This window comes from Fukomys damarensis, unplaced genomic scaffold, assembly GCF_012274545.1.
Source record: "Fukomys damarensis isolate Sample0158 unplaced genomic scaffold, DMR_v1.0_HiC HiC_scaffold_21, whole genome shotgun sequence".
In the NCBI taxonomy this organism is placed as follows: Eukaryota; Metazoa; Chordata; class Mammalia; order Rodentia; family Bathyergidae; genus Fukomys; species Fukomys damarensis.
In genome coordinates this window covers 22,015,089-22,039,109 of record NW_022900933.1, presented here as the reverse complement: position 1 = coordinate 22,039,109, position 24,021 = coordinate 22,015,089, and the positions used below count along the sequence as shown (strand labels likewise).

Here is a 24,021-nt window from a genome sequence, read left to right as displayed (position 1 = left end):
AAATGGACTCCCCAGATGCTCCCTCAACCAATGGGTGAGGTTCAGACAGGACCCTAATGTATCCCTAAGTCCAAATCTGTGTAATAAAAGCTCCTGTTATTTACACTGTGATTTACTGTGTTATTTTTAATAATTTTAAAGTCAGTTGCAGTTATTTTATAGGCAAATCTTGAAATAATAAGGTTGCTTTTTTGAAAAAAAAAAGTCATGCCTAGCCCTTCACAATTATATAATAATTACTTATCCAAATGCTTTATAGAGCTTAAAATGTTGCAGTGTTATTATTTGAAATTACATATTACAAATATTTGATTAAGTCAGTTATTTCAAATGAAGTCTACTGCAGGAATTTAAAACGTTAGTCTTTGATAATCTCAAGTCATTCAGAATTCAATCAAATCTCATATAAATGTATAGTCAGTGTTCATTAAATTTCTAGGTTTCCATTCACTGTGTTGTATGAGTACAAAGAGACCCCTGCAGTTCTGAAAAAGCTCTCAGATGACAAGCGAGGAATCAGATAAGAATGAGATCAGTGTTTTTTTTTTTAATAGTGTGAAAGTGCTGCATTAAAGCAAAGCAGAGTACTTAACTGTGAAAACAATTATAAGTATATCTAATTCCAAGTGGGAATACGTGTTGAATCTTGAAAGACAAGTTAAAAGTTAATGTTGTGTCTTAGTCCATTCGTGCTACTGTAATGAAATACCTTAGAGTAGGTAGTTTTTCAGTTGCGTCAGTGGTTCACTTACTGTTATAGAGGCTGGAAAGACTGAGATGAGAGCTCTTTCAGTTTCCATTTCTTATGGGCCAGGGATTTAGCTCAGTGGCACTACTCCTGCCTTTCAAGGGCAAGGTCCTGTGTTTGATCCCCGATACCAGGAAAAAAAAAGAAGCAGTTTCAATTTCTGGTGAATGGCGCGTTGTCTGCTTCCAAGACATATCTTCAGTACTTCTTTCTTACAGTATCTCTGCAGACAGAAAAGCTGGAAATACAAAAAGAGCCTCCCTCGCTAGTTCGCCAGCCTTTTTACTGTGTTGCTAATCCAGTTCGTGAATGCTTCACTTTCATTACGTGTTCACCCCTAAAGACACCACCTCTTAGTACCATCACAGTGGGGTCTAAATTTAACATAGGAACTTCAGAGAGACACGTGCCCTCAAAGCATAGCACTCGGGTAAACAAGGAAGTCATGGCCCTCCAGAAAGACGAAAGGAAGTCTTGAATTAGCCTTTTAGCAAAGAGGTCACATTTAAGAATTGTAAATTGTTTAGTATTTTTAGAATTTAGAGTATTGAAAAGAATCGTGAATGGTGAGGCTGAATAATTAAACTGAGTTCAATTCATAGATGGCTTTTGATCCTGTTGGATAGGTAAATTATCCTTTAAATGCAGTGAGAATAGTTAAGTACTTTAAGCAAGGTTGGACTGGTGTTGGAGGAAAGTGGAAATGAGATATAGTTTATGTTGCATAAAATTCAATTTTGCATTTATAGGAAGAACAGAATTGGAGCCATATGTTCATCATGTATTTAATGAGTGCTTACTATGTCCGTACTATGGTCCAAGTGCCTGAACTAGTGACCCAAACAGAATCATTGACGTTGTAGTGCTTTATTTTAGAGGAGGGAAAAAGTAGCATCAGGTGGAAGGGTCAGATGTGTGTAATGTTGTAGATCTTTTTTATCAGAGAAATTCTTTCTGATGTAATGACCCTTGAGCAGGAACCTAACAATGTGAAGGATTGAGTGGAAATGTGTTCTAAACAATGAGCATTTTTCTCCCCATTTTGTAAGCCTAAACTTCTTGTAGCCTATCAGTTGTGATGATGTGTTTGTTCTTAGTTAATGCAAATACAAGAATGTACTTATGGAAAAAGGAAGTTTAAAGTAACTCCGAGGAGCATTTGGCAATGTTAAGTTGATCCTGCTGGTATTCTGGTGGAGTTCACAGATCCTGACTTCTTAAAGTATATCCAGGAGTCATCACCACCATCTTACTTGTGACCTACATCTGTTGCATTTTTTAGATGATCTTCTTGGTCAAAAATGCTTCAGCTGCAGAAGTAAAAAAAGGCAAAACATCTGTCTGTGTTTAATAATCATCCCTCGTAGGAAGGGAAAATTTAATTAAAATCGATGAAAATTAAGTGAATAACCTTTAAAGATAGTACAATGTAGCCATTGTTAATATGACAATTTGTTAATGGACTAGGCATTTGTAGTTAGCATTAAAAATTACTTGACACATTTTTATATTTGTGAAACTTGCTAATTAAAGGCTGCAGTGACCTGTGAGATTATCCATGAAAACCATTTGTCATTTGAACATAACACCAACAGAAACACTCAAAATCGTTCTTTTTATCTTATTTTGTTTTGTTTTGTTTTGTTGTTTTTTGAGACGGGGTCTCGCAATGTAGTTGAGACAGACCTGGAACTCACTATGTAGCCCAAGCTGGTCTCGAACTCATAGTGATCCTCCTGCCTCAGCCTCCGGAGTGCTGGGATTACAGGCATGCGCCACTACGCCCGGCTTGTTCTTTTTATCTTACAATCCTTACATTGGAGACTGTTTTCTGTTCACTTTTATTTTTCTATTACCAGTTGGATTTTTTAAAAATTTCTTTTATTTAAAAAAGACAGACATTTTCAATTCTTATAAATATTAAGTAAACTGCTAAAAACCCAAGTGAACTGTCTTTTACTTCTGTCTGAGGTCTGGTTTAGGAGACATCTGTCCTTTGAGGACATTCTTAGTCTTTTATTGCCTTGACAGTGACATGAAAAGAAACCGATCTGACAAATGAAAATATTCATGTTCTGTAATCCACTTGTGGGAGGGGCTACTTTGTGCTGTTTTCTGTGTCCAGATGTGACAGTGATTTGCTTATTGGAATTTAAAAGAATCTGGATAAAAAGATATAAAAGAATGATTGTAATTGTAGTATTTGAGGAACAAAAAGGGAAGATTTGCAATTATCCAAAGTGTATTTACCTGAGGTGTAAAAGAAGAGATACATATTAGAGGTAAATGAGAATGATTCATCACGTGTCATTATTATCTATAAACAATCCTAACAATGAGAATAATTACTTAAACTAACTGAAGCATCTGTTTCTGAGTTTCTAAAAAGTTTGTGTGGGGTATTTATCTTTGTAATTATTGCTCCTATCAGTTGAGCCATGCAACTAAGACAACAGCATCTACATGACATGTAGTGACCTACCAAAGTACAGTGCTTAAAGTTTCCATGCTATTGTGAGCCTCACAATAATTGGTGCAATAACAGAACCTCACTGTTTTATTATCTGATCATTGTGGCCAAATAAGATTAAGTTTCCAATTTTACAAATCCCCGTGATTAACTGAAGGCAGAGGAACAATTGGAATGCAGGGTTTTTTACTTCCCTTCTGGCATACTCATACCGTATTACATAGCCCTCTTTGAATGGGCTCATGATAAACTTACCTGAGAACATGGGCCTTACAGATTGGCCTACATAGCCATGGGTTTTGTTATGATTGTTCTCATTGTCGTGTTATCCCAATTTCAGATCTGGCCAGATTCTCCTGACTTTGGTCAGTGTACAACTACTTTTGTAACGGCAAGTTGTAGCCTTTTGAGGACATTAAAATGGAGAAAATATAGAAAAAAAACAGTGCATTAAACTAATTTTAACTTCTGAATAATTATTTTGAAATGCTGTTTTGCATCATTTGATTTTTCATCTGCTGGTATTAGGTGGTAAACGGCAAATCTGTGATACCCACAATAATGAGCTATTGCCCTCTCAGCTTTCCAGATATCAGGGTAAATATATAAATACTAGAGTAGAATAAAGTAGGAGTAAATAGTAAATGTTTCCTAGTCTTTTTTTTTTTTTTTTTTTTGTTTTTTTGAGACAGTGTCTCACTATGTAGTTGACACTGCCCTGGAACTCACTGTGTAGCCCAGGCTGGTCTCGAACTCACAGCGATCCTCCTGCCTCAGCCTCCCAAGAGCTGGAATTACAGGCGTGCACTACCATGCCCAACTTAGTCTTTGTCCTTTTCCTTCACTCTGTAAACATTGCAAGAAATTTTGTCTTTCTTCTTCTTTTTAAAACTTCATCTGGTGGGGGGCATAGCTCAGCAGCAGTGCTTTCCTAGTATATGCAAGACAAAAAATGGGAAAAAAACATTTAGCAAGCAAATATTTCTTCAGTATACATACTGTTCTGAACAAAAGCTCCTGACAGTGATATTTATCAAAAAGTTTGGACCAAGTGACAGAAATATATAAAATGAGTATCACCATAAAAGTAGAAGCAATGAAATCTGGGAACATAGAAGAAGAAACTGTGTAGGGTATTTGGGCCTGGGCTGTATTATGATTTAGGCCTTAAATGTTCCCTGGAGGCCATGTATTAAAAGTTGTGGTTGGCATTCTGTGGTGCTGTTGGGAGGTGGTAGACCCTAAAGGTACTGGGACCTGGTTGAAGGAAGGTAGTTCTTTGCGAGCATGCCCTTGAAGAGAATATGGGAACCCTGGCTGCTTGTTTTGATTCTTCTTTCTGATCACCCTAAAACCAGCTTTGCTCCCCCACGTGCTCCCCACACATTGTGCTTCTGTGCCACAAGCTCAAAGCAGTGAAGCCAACAGACCATGGATCAAAACTTCTAAGAACGTGAGCCACAATAAACTTTGCTCTTAAGTTGATTTTTTTTTTCTCAGGTATCTTATCATGGCAGTGGAAGGCTTACTAGCATAGTAGTTTCTGAAAGCTAATAGGCTATTTTCTTAGAGGTGGGATTTGAAAAATAATTACATAGCAAAGGCCAGGAACAATGCAAGATATTGCATTAATGACAGGAAATGGAACTTTTCGAAGTGAATTTGTAGCCAACCCTTTCTAAACAGTACTCTAAGCAGTCTGGTCTGTACCTCTCACGGTGGAAAATTCTAGCCACATTTCGCTCTTCTGCCCTGCCCCCATATCCATCAAGAATATCACAGCTGGATTGAGGAGAACTTCGTTTCTATGGAGCTCAGGCGTATCCCTAAAATACTTGACCCCACTCACACTCTTGGAATCCAATACTATAGGAAGCTTGCAGCCACACAGTGTCTTAGAACAAAAAGTGATGTGAGATTCCATTCCAGTTTGTAACTGAATAATTGCATTGCCATGAGACCGGAGATAGGGAAAACAGGGTGCTATTGTAATAGGGTGAAAATTTATGGAGACATTTCACAAATAAAAAAACAATGTGCATTTTGGAAATAGAATAAATTCATCGGACTTGAAGATACCACTGCCTTTTGGAGAGTTTTAATAAACTTTTTGTTTTTACTTATCCATTTGGCATTTCACAACATTTTGTTTTTCTAATAACCACATATTCAAGTCAACAAGAAGAACTTCATTTCTAGTTAATAAGATTGGAAGGAGAGACATTAGTATTGCAAAATATCAGTTTCAACACAATATAATATCTGAGGAAATGGTACTGGTCCTTATTTTAAGATACTTTTGAAGGTAATGAAAAGTGCTACTCCAGTGAACAGACAAATGAGGGAGTGAAATCACCTTTTTTTCTGATACCAAGAAAGTTTTAGTGGTCTAAACAGTTCAAACCCGTGAGAATGTTCCCTTAAGGGAAAGCCTTACCCAGAGAAGGGCTGGCTGGAACACTCTTCAATTACTATGTGAATCTGAGAAAGGTGATGAAGCTGTAGAAGAAAGGTCTGAAGCCAGCTAAGGTTCATGAGGTTTACGGATTGAAGCCACCTGCATAATGCAGATGTGCAAGGTGACGCAGCAGTGCTGATACCCGAGCTGCAGCAAGTTCTCCATAGGACCTATCTAAGGTGATTGATGAAGGTGGCTACAGCTGTTGTTGAGTTCAATTATTGTACTTCTCAATCCAATATTTGTATCTATTTAGTTATTCCTTTATATAACTTTATTGAATTTTTTTTTATTTTGCAAGAGTTAATTCTTAGACTTTCAGTTCTTTAGACATGGCTTCCTTTAGTTTTTTAAAAAACAATATTTAACATAAGTTATTTAGCCAGGTATATTGGTGCCTGCTTGTAATCCTGATATTCAGGAGGCTTAAGACTTATAAGATAAATAAATGAATCAGATGCTGGCAAAAAAAAAAAAAATGGGGGTGGAGAGGAAGGGGAAAGACAAGGATTTGAGTTGTGTCTGTGTACCAGCTCTCCACAGTGAATGTGATGATACTGCAGACATATACTGATAAAATTAGAACATTGAAATAAAGCCAAATGATCAATTTTCTTGGTAGTTACAGGGCAGTTCAAGTTATATAATATTTTCTGGGTAACATGATCCTATGTGTTTCTCCAAGTAGTCCATTTTATCTACGCTGTCAAGTTTACATAGTTGGAGCATTCCTGATCCAAAATTCGAAATTCTCTGTTATCTGAAACTTTTTGTGTATCAGCCTGACACTCAAAGTTTTTCAGTTGAGAAAACCTTCAATTTTCAAGCTATAATGCTCAGCCAGTATATTTAATGCAAATATTCTAAAAAAATACAAAAACGCTTCATAAAGCTAAAACACTTCTAATCTCAAATATTTAGGATAAGGGATAGTCAATCTGTGTTTGTAGAGTTGTTTGTAATTTTTGCTTAATATCCTTTTAATATCTGTAGGAGCTATCAGAATACTACTTCTTGTTCCACTGCTAGTTTTGGAAACGCCCCTGTCAGTCTCGCTAAAAGGTTTTCAGAGCTTTGACTATGAAGTGTGTTGCTATCAATTTCCTTACCTTTATCCTCTTTCCTGGTGTTTTGTTTTGTTTTCTTTCATTGTTTTTGAGACAGGGTCTCATCACATAGTTCACTCACTTTAATTACCCAGGGTGGCCTCAAACTCAATGTGACCCTTCTGCCTCAGCCTTCCCAGTGTTGAGATTATAGGCGTATGTCAACACATCTGGATCCTTACCTGTATTCTTTTTTGGGTTCACATAAATTCTTCAGTCCAAGATTTATGTCTCTTGCCAGCTTTGGAGGTATGTGTTCAGGTGTGTTAACTATCATTGCTCTGAAGATGAACAGCCTAATTCTGTGAGAAGATTTTCCCTTGCTCTGACATCATATTGGCTTTACTCTCAACCACATTGTAGCTGTTCTTGTGTCCTTATTATTTGCTACTCACCAGGCTTTTCTTTAACTTGCTTTTTATCTGGAAGCAGCTTTCTGAATTCTCATTGTTTCCTATTGTGTAAGGGGAATTATAAAATGTTTAAGCTACATAAATTTGTAAAACCAATCCAAGAAAATAAGCTCAGGTATAACATTAAACTAATTTTTTTGCATCTACATTCTTACAAATAGTATCATATAGCATCTTACACACAGTTATTAATCAGTTTCTTATAAATGTCTTCATTACTTTAAAAATGCAAATATAGGGGAAAATGTATGTGAGATATTGTGATAGGCAGAAAGGAGGTAGTGGTGAACAAAGGCCCAGTTCTTACATGGAATAGTGCCCACCAAGCTATGCTATAAATGTGAACATCAGCACCTACCTTTTTCAAGGATGACTGAATTGTGTAGCGTTGTCTATATAATTATACGCCAGCCTAGGCAGCAAGAGGGATGATTTTAAGAAACTTGCCTAGAACTTTTTAAGAAACCTAAAATAAGTGTATATGACTCAGTGAGAGAACTTGCAATCTAGGATTGACAGATTATGACAGATGTTACATTGAAATTTTACCATCGGAGACTTCATTTTTACTGTTCCTACTCTGTCCCGGGTTTTTTCACATGGCTTTCATCAAATTATGTGCATCCTTTGGGGCATGCCATAAACCATGTGGAGTACCTTTTGATCACGTACTCCTGTCATTGTAGGTAGAGAGTGGTTGTCCTTATATTTACTCTTAGTCCAATGTATCATTTAATGTAACTTCTAAGGTTCATTCGTTTCCTTATGCTGCTGTAAGAAAATTATCACAAACTTAGTGACTTAACACAAATTTTTCATCTTATCCATCTGGAAGTCAGAAGTCCAAATGGGTCTTTGTTAGTCACCTTTCTGTTGCTTGGACTGAATTTATTGGATGCACAACTTAAAGGAGGCAGGCTTTTATTCCATCCCATGGGTTCAGCCATTTCAGTCCTTGATCAATTGGCTTCAAGACAGAAACATTGCGGGGGAAGAAAGCTGCTTCCCTCGTGGCATTGCACAGGAACCAGAGAGACAGGTAGAGTGCCAGAGAAAAGATACTTCAAAGGAATGGTCCCAGTGATCTCATGTCTTCACTAGGCCCGCATGGTGACACCATCTTCATGGACCAGTCACCTCTCCAGGCTCCCCTCTGAATGTTGCTGTACTGGAGATTCACCTCTCAATGCATTCGTCTTTGGGGGTGCTTCATATTTAAACTCTAAATGGATCTCACCTGCTTAAAATCAGTGTGGCAGCAGGGATCCAATTCTTCCAGGAGGTTCTTGGGGAAAATTTGGGATTTTGCCCTTTCCAGCTTCGAGAGGTTACATTCCTTCTTCCACTTTCAAAGCTATCAGTGTCCATTGTGAGTCTTTCTCAAAAACACCTTTTGATTACTTTGGCCCCATATTGTGTGTAGATAGTGTGTGTCCTTAAATTTATTTAAATTCAGAAAATTCTCAATATTTTAAAGTCTTTTAGCAAACTTACCTCACACTTTTTAACTCCCTGTTATTCCTTAGACCTATATTGTGAAGAATATCAAGAGTCAATGCATTTCAGGGCTTTATAGTTAAGGAGACTGAGACAAAAAGATTAAATGATTTACCCACACCAAAACAGGTGGCGGTAATGTTTCTAAAATGCTTCTATGCTTCTAAAATGATTTTTTGATAGCCCACTGGGTGAGAAGATAATATTTTCTGTAAAGATCTTATATCTGTTCATCTTAATAGTCACCTGGGTGGAATGTTATACCCATCAGTGGATTAATCTCCTGAGGTGTATAGCTTCATGGGCTATTACAGGGTGAGCCTAGGTGGATGTGAAACACTGGGGTGTGCCTTAGCAGGGCATCTCTCTTGCTGGTGTTCTGTGCTCTGCTTTGCAGCTGCCATGAGGTGAGCAGGTTTGTCCCACCATTTCCATCATGTTGTCTTTGCCTTGGAGCCTGCTGACTGTAGGTTTGAATCTGTGCAACTCTGAGCCGATTAAGCCTCTCCTCCTTTAAATTGTAGGTGTCAGGTATTTGCTCCCTGTAAGGTGAAAGCTGACTAGTAAGGATTTTTATATTAAATCTTCAAAGAAAGGATTTTGTATAAGAGGAGCAGTGATACCTACTATTTAAAAATGGCAGCAAATTGGGGAAAGAGGTGGGGAAATAATTGACCTCGGTTATAAAATTGACCTGGATATAAAATTGTTGACCTTGGATTTCTTTTAGTGGTTTGAGATTTTCTTGGCTGGCCACACTTTAATACTCAATATATAAGCTTTAAAATTTTGTCGCATCTACTTTGCTGTCAAATGTTTTCATGTAAATATTATATGTACATTAAAAAAAATCTCTAGTCATTCACTTTCCTAAGGAGTATTTCAAAATACTAGGCCACATTATGAAGGAAGCACTAATATCTTGAAGGTCTTGAGAAGTTAGCCTCTATTTTGGGCTGTGATGTACTAGGTATACACACATTGGTCCATGCTGTGTGTGTGTGATCTGTCAAAGGAGATGCAGCTGGTGTTTGACTCTAAGCTGTGCTGTGTAACTAAGTGCACAGTGCATCATACATACCATTATTTCACTTAAGAGATCTGTTTTTCTCTTAGGGCATAAGAACTTCCGTAATTTTTCAATAAAACTTCAAATTTGGTTTTGATCTAAAAGAGACCCAGGTATCTGGAAGACCTAAGAAGACTAAATCTGATTCAGAAGTAGTACATTGACAAACCAGCAAAACTTTTATCTTCTGTAAAGAAGAGATGGTCAAAAGCAAGTCAGTTGCATAAGCTGTCTATAAACCCAATTATGAATACCCAGCTGCACCTTGTGCATTTAGACATAAGGATAAAGTACCTTCTAAACTATGGAATTTTCATAAAAGCAGAACTTTTCTATTACATCATTCAAAAATGGTGCATGCAAGAAGAAACATGTTTTTATGCTTGGATTTGAGCATATGATACTTAAAAATAGTGTTTCCTAAAGACCATACATTTCTTTTGGCCATTTCCATATTTATCACATGTAGTATTTTTGACCAAGACAGACTTTGACCAATTTGAATTGTGAATTCTTTTGTAATAAACACTTTACTCTCTTTTCTCTCAGTGGTAATAGAAACCCCCCTCGCCCTGCAAAATGTAGTTGACAGAACTTTCATTTCATAATCTGTTTCTCTCTACCAGACCTAAGAATAATGTGGAATGTGGTAGATTATTGTGCTGGTTTCTGAACTTTAACCATTTTGTGGTCAAGAGATATTTTTTCTCTATAGTTGTCTAAATGGAAGGTTTCACCAGAAATGAATTAACATCAAATAAAAATATGAGTACCTGTATTTGGATATTTTACCACATACCCAAGACAGACAGTGGATAAACCTTTCATTTATTAGACCAGTTGAGCTCCATCTGTAGACTAGTATGTTGTTTCAGTGTCTGAGACAAACCACAAGGGATAGCTATGTTTTCTGAATGTTGTTCTTCTTTTTAACCTGTGTGTTTTCTGTTGTACAGCCTGATGAGAAAGCTAACTCATTGTAGTATATCCAAATATGTGCCAGTGGGTGGCAGTAGATATGGCAGAGTTCTAAATAACCCAGCTCCTGTAATAGACAAGGTCTAGAGGCAATTGTACTGGGAGGCTTCTTTTGCTTGTTTGTTTAAAATTACAGCTGATTCTTTACCACACATTTTCCTAATTTTAGAAAGGATATTTAAAGGTGACTTTTAAAAATAATAGTCAAAGCTGACAGATATAATTCTTACTGTGTACCTTACTATTTTAAGGGTTTATCTTATATACTTGTCTCTTCGTATCCACTGGGGTTTTTTTCCCATGGATACAAAAATCCAAGAATACTCAAATGTCTTATATAAAATAGTGTAGTTTTTATACAGAGCCTACGTGCATACTTTAAATGATTCATAGAGTACTTAAAATAGCTTATATAATGTAAATACTTTGTAAGTAATTTTTATATAGTATTTTTTAGGGAATGATGATAAAAAAACAAGTCTGTAGGTATTGAGTAGAAATCTACTTTTTAAAAAGGATATTCTCTGGCCGGGGATTTGGCTCAGTGGTTCTGCTGCCTGCCTCGCAAGTGCAAGGGCCCAAGTTCAATCCCCAGTACAAAAAAAAAAAAAAAGAAAAAAAAAAGAATATTCTCAATCCATAATTGGTTGAATTATGGGTAGAACCCATGATAGAGAGGATTTACTCTATTAATTTAAAGCCAAATATATTGAATTGTTCTTGAGGTACTTGGGTTACTATAGTCATTATTATATTTTTTATCTCATTTGCCTTTACTACTATAATGAGATAGGAAAAGCAGTTATTTGCTGGCTGGTGCTATATTAAACTAAGAACTGTTCAGTAGTCATTTGTTGAAAGAAAAAAAATTTTATTGAGTTTATTGGTACATTTTAGGTATACAGAACAGTTACATTCGTCATTGCAATCTTGTATCTTTGCATGACAGGTCTTGGTTCTCATTTTTTCCCCTTATCCCTGCCCTCCCTTAACTCCCTCTTCCCTTCCCTATTTATAAATACTTTATTTCCATTTTTTCATTTTCTCATGTTTTTTTTTCCTTTTCTCTTATTACCTTTCCCCTACCCTTCCCATTTTCCCTACACCTTTAGCCCTTTTCTTTCTTGTGAAATATTCTACATACTGTTTGTTGAACGTGTCTTACTAAGGCTAAGACAGTTGCCTTCTCAAGTGTTTAGGTATTTGCTTCCCATCAGAACCAGATTGTTTGATACTGTCTCACAATTGAGGAAATGTAATGTAATGTAGGACCCATAGATTCTTGTCATTACACATGTGCTTTGATGAAGTTTTCTTTCAGTTTTGAAGACGTTAAAAAACATACAAGCATATATGGTAGAATTTAGAATACTGTGTCATCTCAGTAAATCTTCAAAGACAGAGGAAAGCAGTCATTATCTTGGGTGGGGGAGTTCTGCACCCTAATCCAGTACAGAAGCCCTGGGCTGAGATCTATGTACTTCATCCATAGTATATGAAGGGTTTAGATTAGCTCAGTGGGGTTTTCTTTATAAAACCAGTATAATTTGAGTCTTATTTCCATCTTAACACTAAGGTGTCCCTGTCAGTAAAGGAAGAAAGATTGGCAGGCTGGCCCCCTAATTTTCTATTTCTTCTCCCACTGAAACAGCTCCCTTACAGCCTTTAAAATTATTTATTTGCACATATGCCAGATATCATGTATTTCACTTACAATATGAAATTTTACTTCTTTTAAAAGGATGAACACTTGAGATTACATTATTTATATGTCACTTTCTGTCCCTAAAATGTTAATGATTCCAGTAAATGGATAGCCAAAGAACAAAAGGAAAACTAACGATTGTTTAGGCCTATGATCAATGTCTTGAATGTCAGGAGTGCTCTGGAAAGCTAAGTTCATCTTTTATGACCTCTTGCATATTATGTTGTGCTTTTTTGTTTGATTGATTTCGTTTTGCTTTGACTATATCCAACAGAGAAATGCACAAATTTACTTTTTTAAATATTGAGCTCTTCTGAGAATTTATATTACCTATTCTTTTTAGTAAATCCCAGAACACATAGAATAACTTTGAATGGGAGACCTGAATTACTAAGTGAGCTATAGAGCCAGAATCTAAATGCTGTTCTCTAGACCGCAGTCATTGATTCAGCATGTTCTGCCTCCAGTACTGTTCTGTCCAATTGTCAATGTTGCTGTATCTGGTTGTTCTCTAGACCGCAGTCATTGATTCAGCATGTTCTGCCTCCAGTACTGTTCTGTCCAATTGTAAATGTTGCTGTAACCCCTTTTCCTGTGACTTTCTGTCCATTATCAGCTGGCCTATGAGTGAAATGTTTTGTTGTAAAGGTTAAAGGAAAAAGTTGGATCTTTCTGAAGTTGATCTTCAGTATTCACATGAAGGGTCAAGTTACTAGATGGGTGTGTTGTTCATGTACACCTGGACAAATAAATAAAGAAAACGCTTATCTAATTTCTTGGCTACAAGAAACCAAAAACAACATTAAAAAATATTAAACGTTCTTAAATAGCCAGACCCTTGGTTGGAAAGACTGCAGAAGCAGTGGTACAAAACTGTCTTAGCAAAAATTATGGTCATGATATATTACCCTGTTTGTGTGAGAAACAAGCAAAATGCAACAAAGCAACCAAATTCTCCAATTATCATATATAGTGTCTTACTTTTTCATGTGAAGTTTTTTTCCCCATCTAATGACTATGTGTCATAATAAGTTAGTATCAGTACATTTAAAGGTTGGAGCCAATCCAAGGAAAATACACAGGGCTAGTGCCTTTTTCACCAAAAATCCTTCATTAACTAATGTTGATGGAAGCACATTTAGCCACAGCATTTTGCATGGCAGTTGAATTGCTGTTTGTATTAAACAGAAAACCAGAGAATAATAAAGGAAAAACGAACATACCAGTGGTAAGGGATCATAGCAGTGCTACCGCTTTTTCCATGCTGATGATTTGTTCTAAGGATTGAAGAACAAACAAGATTACTCACTATAACAAGGGACAGTAATCATGCTCAGCTGTCATAGTGTTATTTCATGGCAACTATCTAGAGGTCTCACCTCCATTCACTTGGCCTGCACCTGTTTGCAGTGAAGTAGTGCTTCTCAGTGATGCACGGTAACCATATTTCATCATCACAGGTTAATAATCCTGTTCATCATTCCAAATGCATGTACCTGAACAAGGACCTAACAAGTGAACAGTCACAAAGGTGAAGAAGGCAGTTCTGGGATCTAAGTTAGGTGCCAAAGCTAGTAGTTAGGGAGATGTGGAAACCCTGGTTATAGACATCAGAGAACTCCTAAAGCAAGTCTGAGGAATATAAACATGTATTTTTTAAATAAGTGACAGTAAGAAGGTATAGTTAATTACTAAGTGGTACAAGTGAGAGCATGATAAGGTAGAGTACAAGATAGGAGATGTGGTTTTAGTACTAACCAGGTAATCTCAGGCAGCCATTCACTTTCTTTCAGCCTCAAATCTTCATCTATTTATTTTAGAATGAAATGTTTCAGTGTGGAACAGAAAGTTCTTCCCAACTCTGAAGTTCTCCAGGTTTGTGAAGTTAAGGTTTAATACACTTGCATTCTCAGAGAATCTTTAAAAATGCTAACTCTAATTTAATCAAAAGCAAAAAAGTAAAAAGATGATTTGGTTAGAAGTCCAGGAGTTTTGTGTTGGCTTCAGTAGATATAGTCCCTAACCAACTCTTTCTGTTTGTTAGCTCTGCTTTCTTCTTTGCCAGCTTTACTGTTGGCCAAGTTCCTTTGGCATACTGGAAAGTACAGTCTTGAAAGCACCAGGGTAATAGATGGTTTACGCACCAGCCTAGTTCATGACCTACTTATCTAGCAGGGTATGTTAGGACCCTTAAGTGAAAGTTTCACAGGAATCACATGGAGAAGAACAGGAAATCCTCAAAAGGAAAGATAGACTGAACTTCTTCACATTTGTATTTCTTCAGATGAATGAGTTGTGTTTGGTTGTATAAGAGAACCTGTATCCATTATTTATCCAATAACTTATCCAATATATGTTATGTTTGCTATACCAGTTTGACTTGGGAGGAACAAGTTGTTTTCTTGTGTGGATTATGGGCTCCATAGAACATCTCTCCAGTTCCACTGCACCATTAAACAGACCCCAGCTCTGAGAACTTCGCAATATCCAGAAGTAATAAAACAGAATGGTCATATCCTCTGAGAAATAGAGCAGCAATTGTATATATCATCAGTATTGAAGAGAGTAGGGCTAATGACATAATGACAGGATTTACTGAAACTTGTTGAAATGGGCATCTGTATTTTGACCTATCAGGTATTCATCCTTCCTTCCCTTCTCTTATTATTAGTACCCTTTTATATGTAGAATATATTATTTCTGTTCATAGTTTTGGGGTTATCAGTGAGAGTACTCCATACTTTGCTTGGCTAAGCAGTAGAGAAGAGATCTAAGCAAGGATCTTTAATCTCAGGATTTCCTTTTAAGTAGAGTGATATAAAGATTAGAAGTACTTCAAATAAAATAGCTATTCGTTATTGTTACCTACAGTCCTTCCTACCCAGACCTGCTCTAGTTGTTATTCTCTTTAGAATCTGGATCCTCTTTCTCCATGTATTTGTTAATTTTTCTTAAATATATTCCAAATGCTTTGTATTCAGTTAGCAACTGGTTGCTATCAGTTGGCAACTTCTTCCTTATGGTTCCCAAATTTTATTTCTTAAGTTCCTTATCTCTGAGTTGGTGTTGGCACTGGGCTTAGTTGGGAAGCTTGTCTGCTATTAGTTAGGCTTACTTCTGAGTCATCTATACACAGCTTTGATTCTGGGCAGTTCTTGTCTGGACATTTGCTGGCTACCAGCAGGGCAACCTTTATGGTAGCAGGAGTGGGAAGAGCCCTAAGATGCACTTCTCTTTTTACCTAGTAAGTTCCCTGGGCTTGTTCAAATGGTAATGACAGGGTCCCAAGTAGAAAGTAAAAGTGTTTAGGGCCTCTTGAAGTTCTGTGCACATTGGCGCATTTTCTTGCTGCTGTATCCTGTTCACAGAATCAAGAGACCAGCCCAGATGTAGGACGGAAAGAAGCAGGTATACATGGTGTCTTGATGGAAGTAGCTGTAACATCACCATGCAAAATAATAAGCTTGTGAGGAAAGGAATGACTGAGGATACGTATGGAGTCTGCTGCACCCCAAGTTTGTTTATATACCTTATAACTTAAGAATCTGATATGCCAACCAGATGCCCTTTAAAAATTGTACTCTAAAATATCAGCATGTTCTTCTATCATTATTGATTTAGTTAATTAAGGATAGTTTGGAGAAGCAAAGTCAGTTCCTCTAAGGGACACAGAAGAAAAACTACCTCTTATCTTTAGTGGTACGGCATTGTGTCTTGTGGGGATTGCCTGCCCCTTCACTATAGCCTTCTTAGCTTTGTAGTCTCAGAGTGCTATTACTATCAGTTATATAATCTGCCGGGTTTCCTGATGTTTCAGTATTTTGCCTACTCGGTTATGACATACACCAGATTGGCTTTCCGACCCATTCCGTATATTCCTACTTCCTGCTATAACCAGTATAGCATTTGCTAAAAACATTTGCATTTATCTTTCTGGGATACATATTGAGTTTCTATAAGTTATATTTTCCTTTTATGTAGCATAGCCTCTTGGTAACCTACATGAATAACAGAGTAAGGTAAATGCTAATACTAATGTGTACTGCTGTAGGTGTTTCTATCCAGTTTTTATCCAAGTTCTGACTCAGCCCAGCATTCTTTAGGTTTGTGAGATCTAATAAGATCATAGCACAGGGTGGTATAGCTGCAGGCAGAAATTTCTGCTTGCCAAATCATTTTTTGTTTATAGCCAGTTCATAAATTAATGTACAGCACTGAGACACCATGGGTGTATGTTTGCAGTAAGATAGGTCCTTCTTAAGTTGACTTACTTTTCCTTCCAGCCACTAATTTCTCTGAAATGATGCCAATGTCTCAGATATAGCTTCAGTGCTCCCACCCTCTCAGTGTGAAAAGATAATTAATGTGGCTTTACAGTGAGGTGGTGCTCCGCTTCCATTGATAACACTCATTTTTCCAGGATGTTTAAATTTGATTATAAAAATTGACGCTTGGGATAGACCTTGGCATGGTGGCCTATTTTAAAGGCAAATGGTTGTAATTTTTCTCTTAAAAGAATCTTCCCTTTTATAAGGATATTTTTTGTTACTTTTGAGTTATGTAAGTATTGGACCAAATTCTAAAAATATCGGTATGATTTTGGAGTTCTAATTGGTTTGTTGTCACCCTGTGGTGTCTGTTTTAAAGCTGAGACCTCCCAGAGCTTCTCAAGCAGCTAATGCTTGGCATGGTCTGCATCTCACCAGTTGGAGTCCTAGGGTATTTTTAAAAACATTGCTTCTTACATTTCTACATAAAATTTTATTCTTTCTAGGCAACAGCTTATAGAAACTACTGACTGAATTGCATTTGTTGATAAAAGGTACTCCATGATTACATTTTCATAGATGTTTCATTTTATTATTGTAGGTTTGCTAGAAGAGACCCAAAGAAAAGATGAAGAAATGGAATCTCTGCAGGTAAAGTAACTTTTCCAATAGAGCAAATATCTGTGGTATTAAAACATGTTTCCCCTGTTATTTTTCATTATTGTCACATTGAGGTTACTACAACATTGGGGTGAAAAATACTATGTCAAAACTTTAGAACTGAAGCTGTCCTTTAGACATCTTTGATGTCATTTATAATCTAAAGCAGAAAGCCAACTCAGTTTCTAGATTACTCCAAGCAGCCTTTATTCCTGGCTGTAGCGTTATGGTAGTTTCAGCATTAGGAAATAAAGATAGCAAAGTCATCCCCCAAAAACATGGCTGATGAATGAGGATGAATTCATGCAATCTTCATTTGCATGTGAAAGTCAAATGTATTCTATTCCATGGCTGTCACCTACTAGTGACCAACCAGGCATGTTAACACTTATATGGAGTTTAACATTTACCTGGGATAACCTCTCAATTTACCCAGGAAGTATGCACATTTTTTGGAAAATAATATTTGGAAGATTCTATTGGAAATTTCATTGACATTTTCATGGTATAAGCAAATGATGTTAATTTGGTGTCTAATGGAAGTTCTCTCTTCTTTTTACATTGGGCTAACATGAATGGGTAACTCAAATGCCTATCTTTATGAAGGGAAACATAGTTATTAAACTCAAATGACAAAATATTTTGGACATTTAAAGTTCTTTGTGGGCCTGGAACTGTAAGAACTGGACGAGAGATTGACCCACAGAGCTGTTTTGAGTGCTTTGGGGATAAAAATGTTTGCTTCTAGTGAATGAATAATGAGTCAAATAAAGTCAAAAGAACAAGGGCAATATTTTGTGACTGGAAGTTTTATATATGTTGGTGTGACAATGAAGAGAAAAGTTATATAACTGATCTGAAAATGCTGAAGTACTACAGTTCTGTGTATGCCATAAAAGTGGTGCATGTTGACTACAAGTTTGTACAGATTAAATTCTTTTTAACATCTTATGCTATATTCATGTATAGGAAGAAAGCACTAGGAAATTTGTGAAGCTAGGAAAAACCTCGAGTGTGTAAACCGCCCCTCATCTCTGTGATATGAATATTAGCAGTACTTGTTGTGAAAAGCAAAGTTCTATGTATATTCACTATACTGAGAAGGTAACAAAGTCTTTTTGAGACATTTTGATACTGTGTTGTGATTGCCATTGGCCCTAGTAGTTTATGTATAAACATATTCTTTGAATATTCATCTAGGCTTTTGAAGTGCTAATACAGCTAGTTTAGAGATTATTTCTCTCACAATACAAGTGTTGTAATCAGTAATCCCATTAAATTTAATAGTCTATTTTGCTTCTCAAATGTTTATGAAATATTGGCAGCATTTTCTACCAATGTGTCCACTCAGAGCAATAGAATGCAGTAGATAACTAGCTATGGTTGTTTATAGATGTCGAATATACAGTGTGCTGTGATACAGCAGAAGAGTTAAATGTTGACACTTGTGGTGATCAACATCTGATACTAACGTTACAGTAATAATTCAAGGTGCTGACACTTCTCAGAGAAACATGAGTGCAGAGGCATTTCACATGAAAGCCTTTATTATTAAAGACTGGAGAAAAATCCATGGAAAGTGTATTAATTGTTTAGAATATATATTCTACATTCAAATACAAATAGAATAGGTGTAGTTTGAAGAAGGCTGTTATGTACTTTGAATTCTTAAAATACTACAACAGTACTTTGGGGGAGAAAGAACAAAATAGTTTCCAAAAAATGCTAACGGTAAAGATTGGAGGTTAACAACCTTGACTTTTAAGTCTTGGCTCTGCTTCTGATTCACTGGGTAACCTTGGGTTACTCAATTAACTTTGCTCTGCCTGTTTTTTCACCTGTAATATAAAATCATAAAGCTGTCTTCTAGAAGTGTTTAGTGTGTATTAGATTATTCCAGAAGGGAGAGCTAAATATTTAATTCCATTTTGCAACGTTAGCAAATCCTCATGTATCCAAATTGGAGTCGATTTTATTTACTCATTATCATCTTATAATTATGTAGAACAGACATTCTGCATTTAATGCTATTCTCCTTAAGGAGAGTAGGCGGTATATTATTTATCCCCAAACTCCTCCCAATTGCCTGTAATAAAAAGTTTTATTTATTTCTAAACTCTTCCCGGTTTCCTGTAATGAAAGCCCTCTGTTTATTCATTGAACAAATATTGATTGAGCAGTAACATTGTGCATGGCAGTGTACTAGGTGCTAAGGGTTCAGAGGCAAGCTGCATGTCTCTGCTTCTTGCCCTCTATACACAAATTAGTGGTAAAGACTATTTATAATAAAGTACTGAAAATTGTACTAGAGGGGCTGTGTAAATTACTGAGGGCGCATAAAAGAACGCTTGTGCTGTTTGTTGGCAGTCAGAGTGGGTTTCATGGAAGTGAAGTGGGGTTGAGTTGCGCATGGATAGGTTGAGCTAGGATAGGACGGGTTGACCACATGGCAATCTACGTAGACTTCCCAAAGGAAGCCAGTTTTTCACTGGTAGCTAGGAGTTATTTACAGAAGTTTGGGGTGAAGCTAAGAAAAGTTTTAGGCACTGGAAAGGATATGGGAAAGCTTATGATAAAAGGGACACAATTTCATATTTAAAGAACTAAAAGTTCTTTATGGTAGAATGTAACATCTGACAGGCAAACCAGGACTTTGTAAGGTCTGCAGCGGTCTAAACCATATCATAAAGGATTCTGGACTTTACTATATGCAAAACCAGGGAAGAGTTTGACAAGGACAACAGTGTGATCAAATATGCATTTCGAATAGGTAACTGGCTGTAAAGTTGAAAATACATGAAGTTAATTTTTCAAAATGTTAATTTTGTTCTGTGACTCTGGAAAAGAGAGCCACATTTGTGTTTGTGTGGGGAAGAAGGCATCAGTCTTTCTGCAGTTTGCAAACGAAAACAAAATTTTGCCTAATTCTTCTGTTTGCAAACAAAGGCGTTCGTGAATTGAAATACCAGTGTCAGTGAGGGCATTATGTTAGAAACCAGATAGAGCAGTTAAGCACATATTTGTAAGAATCTCAGCAAGAGATGTTGGTGTCCTGTATTGAGTGGCAGCAGAGGGCCTGAAAAATTAGTGTTAGTTTCTTAATATAGTTTAGATTACAAAAAGCAGTGGGGAAAAACAAGGAACAAACAAACAAAACCTCACGGGCGGTGATATAGCTTAGTGTTCCTGCACCCACCTGGCAAGCACACAGTCCTGAGTTTAGTCCCTGGTACCGAAAAAAAAAGAAAAAAAAAAAAAAAAAAAAAAAAAAAAGAAAGAAAGAAAGAAAGAAAGAAAGAAAGAAAGAGCAGTGGAACTTTGAGATTGGAAATAAAAAGGATAGAGTTAATAACGACTTTTGGAATTCTTGGCTTAGCAACTTCATTGTTAATTATGCTAATTAAGGAAGGAGGTCTAGTACTTCAATTTTATATATTTTGAAATGCCCAGGTGGCAGTGTTGTGGGGTGAGTTGGGCAAGTTTCATTTGTCTGGAGCTCTCAGGGCTTTGAAGAAGATGCACACAATTTGATGCCATCAGATATGCTCCATATCGCACAGCTGATGAGAACATAACTCTCAGGGGAAGTATGTAGTGAGCCCAAATGAGAAGCTAGGTCAGAAACCTAGGGAGCATCATATTTACATAACAAACTAAGGCCCAAAACCTGCAAAGCAGACTAGGACATAAACAAACAATGAACCATAACTACAAGAACATATAGTGTCATGAATGTTGGCAAAAGAATATTTCAAGGGGGAAATACTCAACAGAACTGATGGAGTGTTTGTTGCATCTTTGGATCTTGTTAGTTATGAATTTTGGTAGCAAAATAAAAGTTTGCCTTTCAGTGAACATTAATTTCTCATTATATCTGTGAAGCAACTCTCAAGTCCTCCATTTTCCTAAATACCACTACTGACTTCCATGCCTTATACTACAGTAGGTATTCAGTGAATTGCAGTGGGCTAAACAAATGGGCGCCACCTAACTAGTCTTTGTTTAACACCTATTTCTAAGATCTTCTCTGGGCTCATCTATTGAAAAATAATACTTATTCTTGACCTAGACTTCACTTTTTAACATACATTTTTTGGAGGAGACATCCACATGTGTAATATCATTCATTCCCTTTCTCTCCCTCTCTCCCTGACTCCCACTCTCCCTCTCTTTCTTTTCTCTGTCTCTCTCCTTCTCCCTTTCCTTCTCCTTTTGTTCCCCTGCCTTTTTTTCCTCCCCCTCTGAATACAGTTTTGACCCAATGATCAATAAATGAGTAATTTGGTGTGTATGGTAAGAAGAAGTGGACAGGATGAGATGCCAGGGAAGAGGGAGGTAGGCAGCAAGGAAGAGAATGTTTTTTAGTCTTCCAAAGAATCGCAAACTGTGGAGGCAAATATACTTGACAATGATTATTATAATGCAGCTTGTAATTCAAAGAATTCTTCATTGGAACTTAACATTGTCTGGTTCATTTTTGTGTGTGTGTGTGACGTTTATTTGCAGTTACATTGTGTGTTGCTCTTCTTAAAAACCAAGTATTGTCTTTGACTATAAATGAGTATTGTGGTATCACAGTTCTGTTTGCATAAGGGTTTGAGGTACATTGGAACAAACAAATTCCTTCCTTAATTCTCTCAAGAGCAGCAGAAACATTGTGTATCATTTTAATAGACAAAAGGTAATCCATTTTTCCTCAATTTATTGAAATGTATTCAATAACTTGACACCTTACTTGTGACGGCTGGTAGTAGGTAGGTGCTGCTGCCACTTTTTGTTTTTATTAGTAAAAATACTGTACCAACCTACATGATTCACTTTTCGTGGTTTTATATTTTTCCTTCATGTTGCTTTGAGAACCTCCAAATGCAAAGCACAGTACTAAACGTATCCTGCTTAAGAAACATTTCAAAGGCCCACCTATAAAAGTCACTAGACAAACATGATATCTGGAGAACTCATGCCCCTTCTCTTTTCCTAACTTACTGATACTCTGTTTTCATTTTATTTGAAATGAGTTAGGATTAAATGATCATGACCATTTGTTTCCTCTTTTACTAGGCCATTTGTAGCTCACTTTGAGGCAGTATTCATATCTATAATTTGGAAACAATAATAATACTGACTTCATAGGTCTACTGAGAGGATTATGATAAGAAATGTGCAAACCTTGGTGCCTGGCAGGTCCCGGATAAATTTTAATTTCATACACTATTTATTGTGCTCACTATGTGCCAGACTTGATGCAGCATGCTTAGGATACAGAAGTAAAGAAGTCAGACCTGGTCCCTACCCACATGGAACTCCTCCTTCAGTCTTTCCTTTTCTCAGTCTCCTTATTGCCTTCTGTTCATCCTCTGTCTCTTCCCCTCTGCCTTTTCCATGGGTCACCGTGTAATTTAAATTCATATTTGGGCAAATTATGCCGAATGAGGTACGATCTTTGGGTAACTACTGAGTATAATGAGGAGGTAAAAAACACACACAGGGGAAAATTATGAATTGATTACTGGGCTACCTGTGAATATCAATCTTAGTATTTTAGGGAACAAAAGGAAGCATTTCCATTGGAAAGCCTATAATTTGAATGTTACTTCAAGTATTTCTACGTTCTTTGATATCACTAGACATTTCATTGGAAATGCATAGACTGTCTGGTTTTACTTTTTAAATTGGGGTTATATAATTTTATAAAGTAAAATATTCCAGAAGCTTTGTCCTGCAGAATATTAAATGACATTAGTGACATGATGTTTTTCAGGTCACCCACAATTACATTTAATTTCTCTATTAGTTAGGTTTTTAAAATGTAGTCTGCAACCTTCTGTGTGAAGAATTTGATCATTGCTTTTTTAAACCACTCTAGGGTTAGAGGGACAGGTATTGGATTTTGGATTTGTCACCTGAGTAGTGCCTAGACAAACCATTTTAAATGAACAGGAAGGGGAAGAAAATACTTTTCCCCACCATGATCTTACTTCAGTTACTTAGGGAATAGCCTATGGCAGCACAGTGTATTAATGAAAATAATAGAAACTGAAGTTATTTAGGTGCTTGGGGAAAGCAGTCCTAATAAATATTCATCTAGAGGTACTAGAAAATGACAGTGGTAGATGTATTGATACTTACATTATTGTGGATAAAGTGAGCAAGGAAAACCACTACAGAGTGGGACTGACATGAGCAAATAAATTACCCTGGCAGAGACTGACGAGATAGCACGTGCACATCACAGTGCACCCGGGAGATGGCCATTCTTCTAGCAGACAGCCATGGGAGAAACTGGGCTAGTATCAGGTCAATGGCATTAATGCCCATGGTTTACTGTCTGTCTTTTTAAAAACATTTTTATTAGTACGTAATGATGACATTCTTCTTGGAGAGTTGGTACTGTACATAAAACCTCTTAATTTTGTTTTCATCCACTTCGTTCCTCTCCCTTCTCCCTCCCTTCATCTCTTGGTCTCCTTCCCTTTTGCAAAAAGCTATTTCCTACTGTCTTTTATTTATTTATAATTTGAATTTCTCATTTAAGAAAAGGAAGCAAGGCAGGGTGGGGTTTTAGCTCAGTGGTTCCGCTGCCTGCCTCGCAAGCGCAAGGACCCGAGTTTGATCCCCAGTACCAAAAAAAAAAAAAAAAAAAAAAAAA

At 36.7% G+C, this 24,021-nt stretch overlaps 1 protein-coding gene across 1 annotated transcript in view; it reads left to right on the top strand.

The window, feature by feature from the left end:
• The window catches only part of Cep128 (centrosomal protein 128), a 410,341-nt gene that overhangs the window by 315,486 nt on the left and 70,834 nt on the right, over window positions 1–24,021 (top strand). Inside the window, exon 21 of the mRNA XM_033766889.1 lies at window positions 17,314–17,363. Coding sequence (XP_033622780.1) covers window positions 17,314–17,363 — 50 coding nt within the window. The remainder of the gene's footprint in view (window positions 1–17,313; window positions 17,364–24,021) is intronic.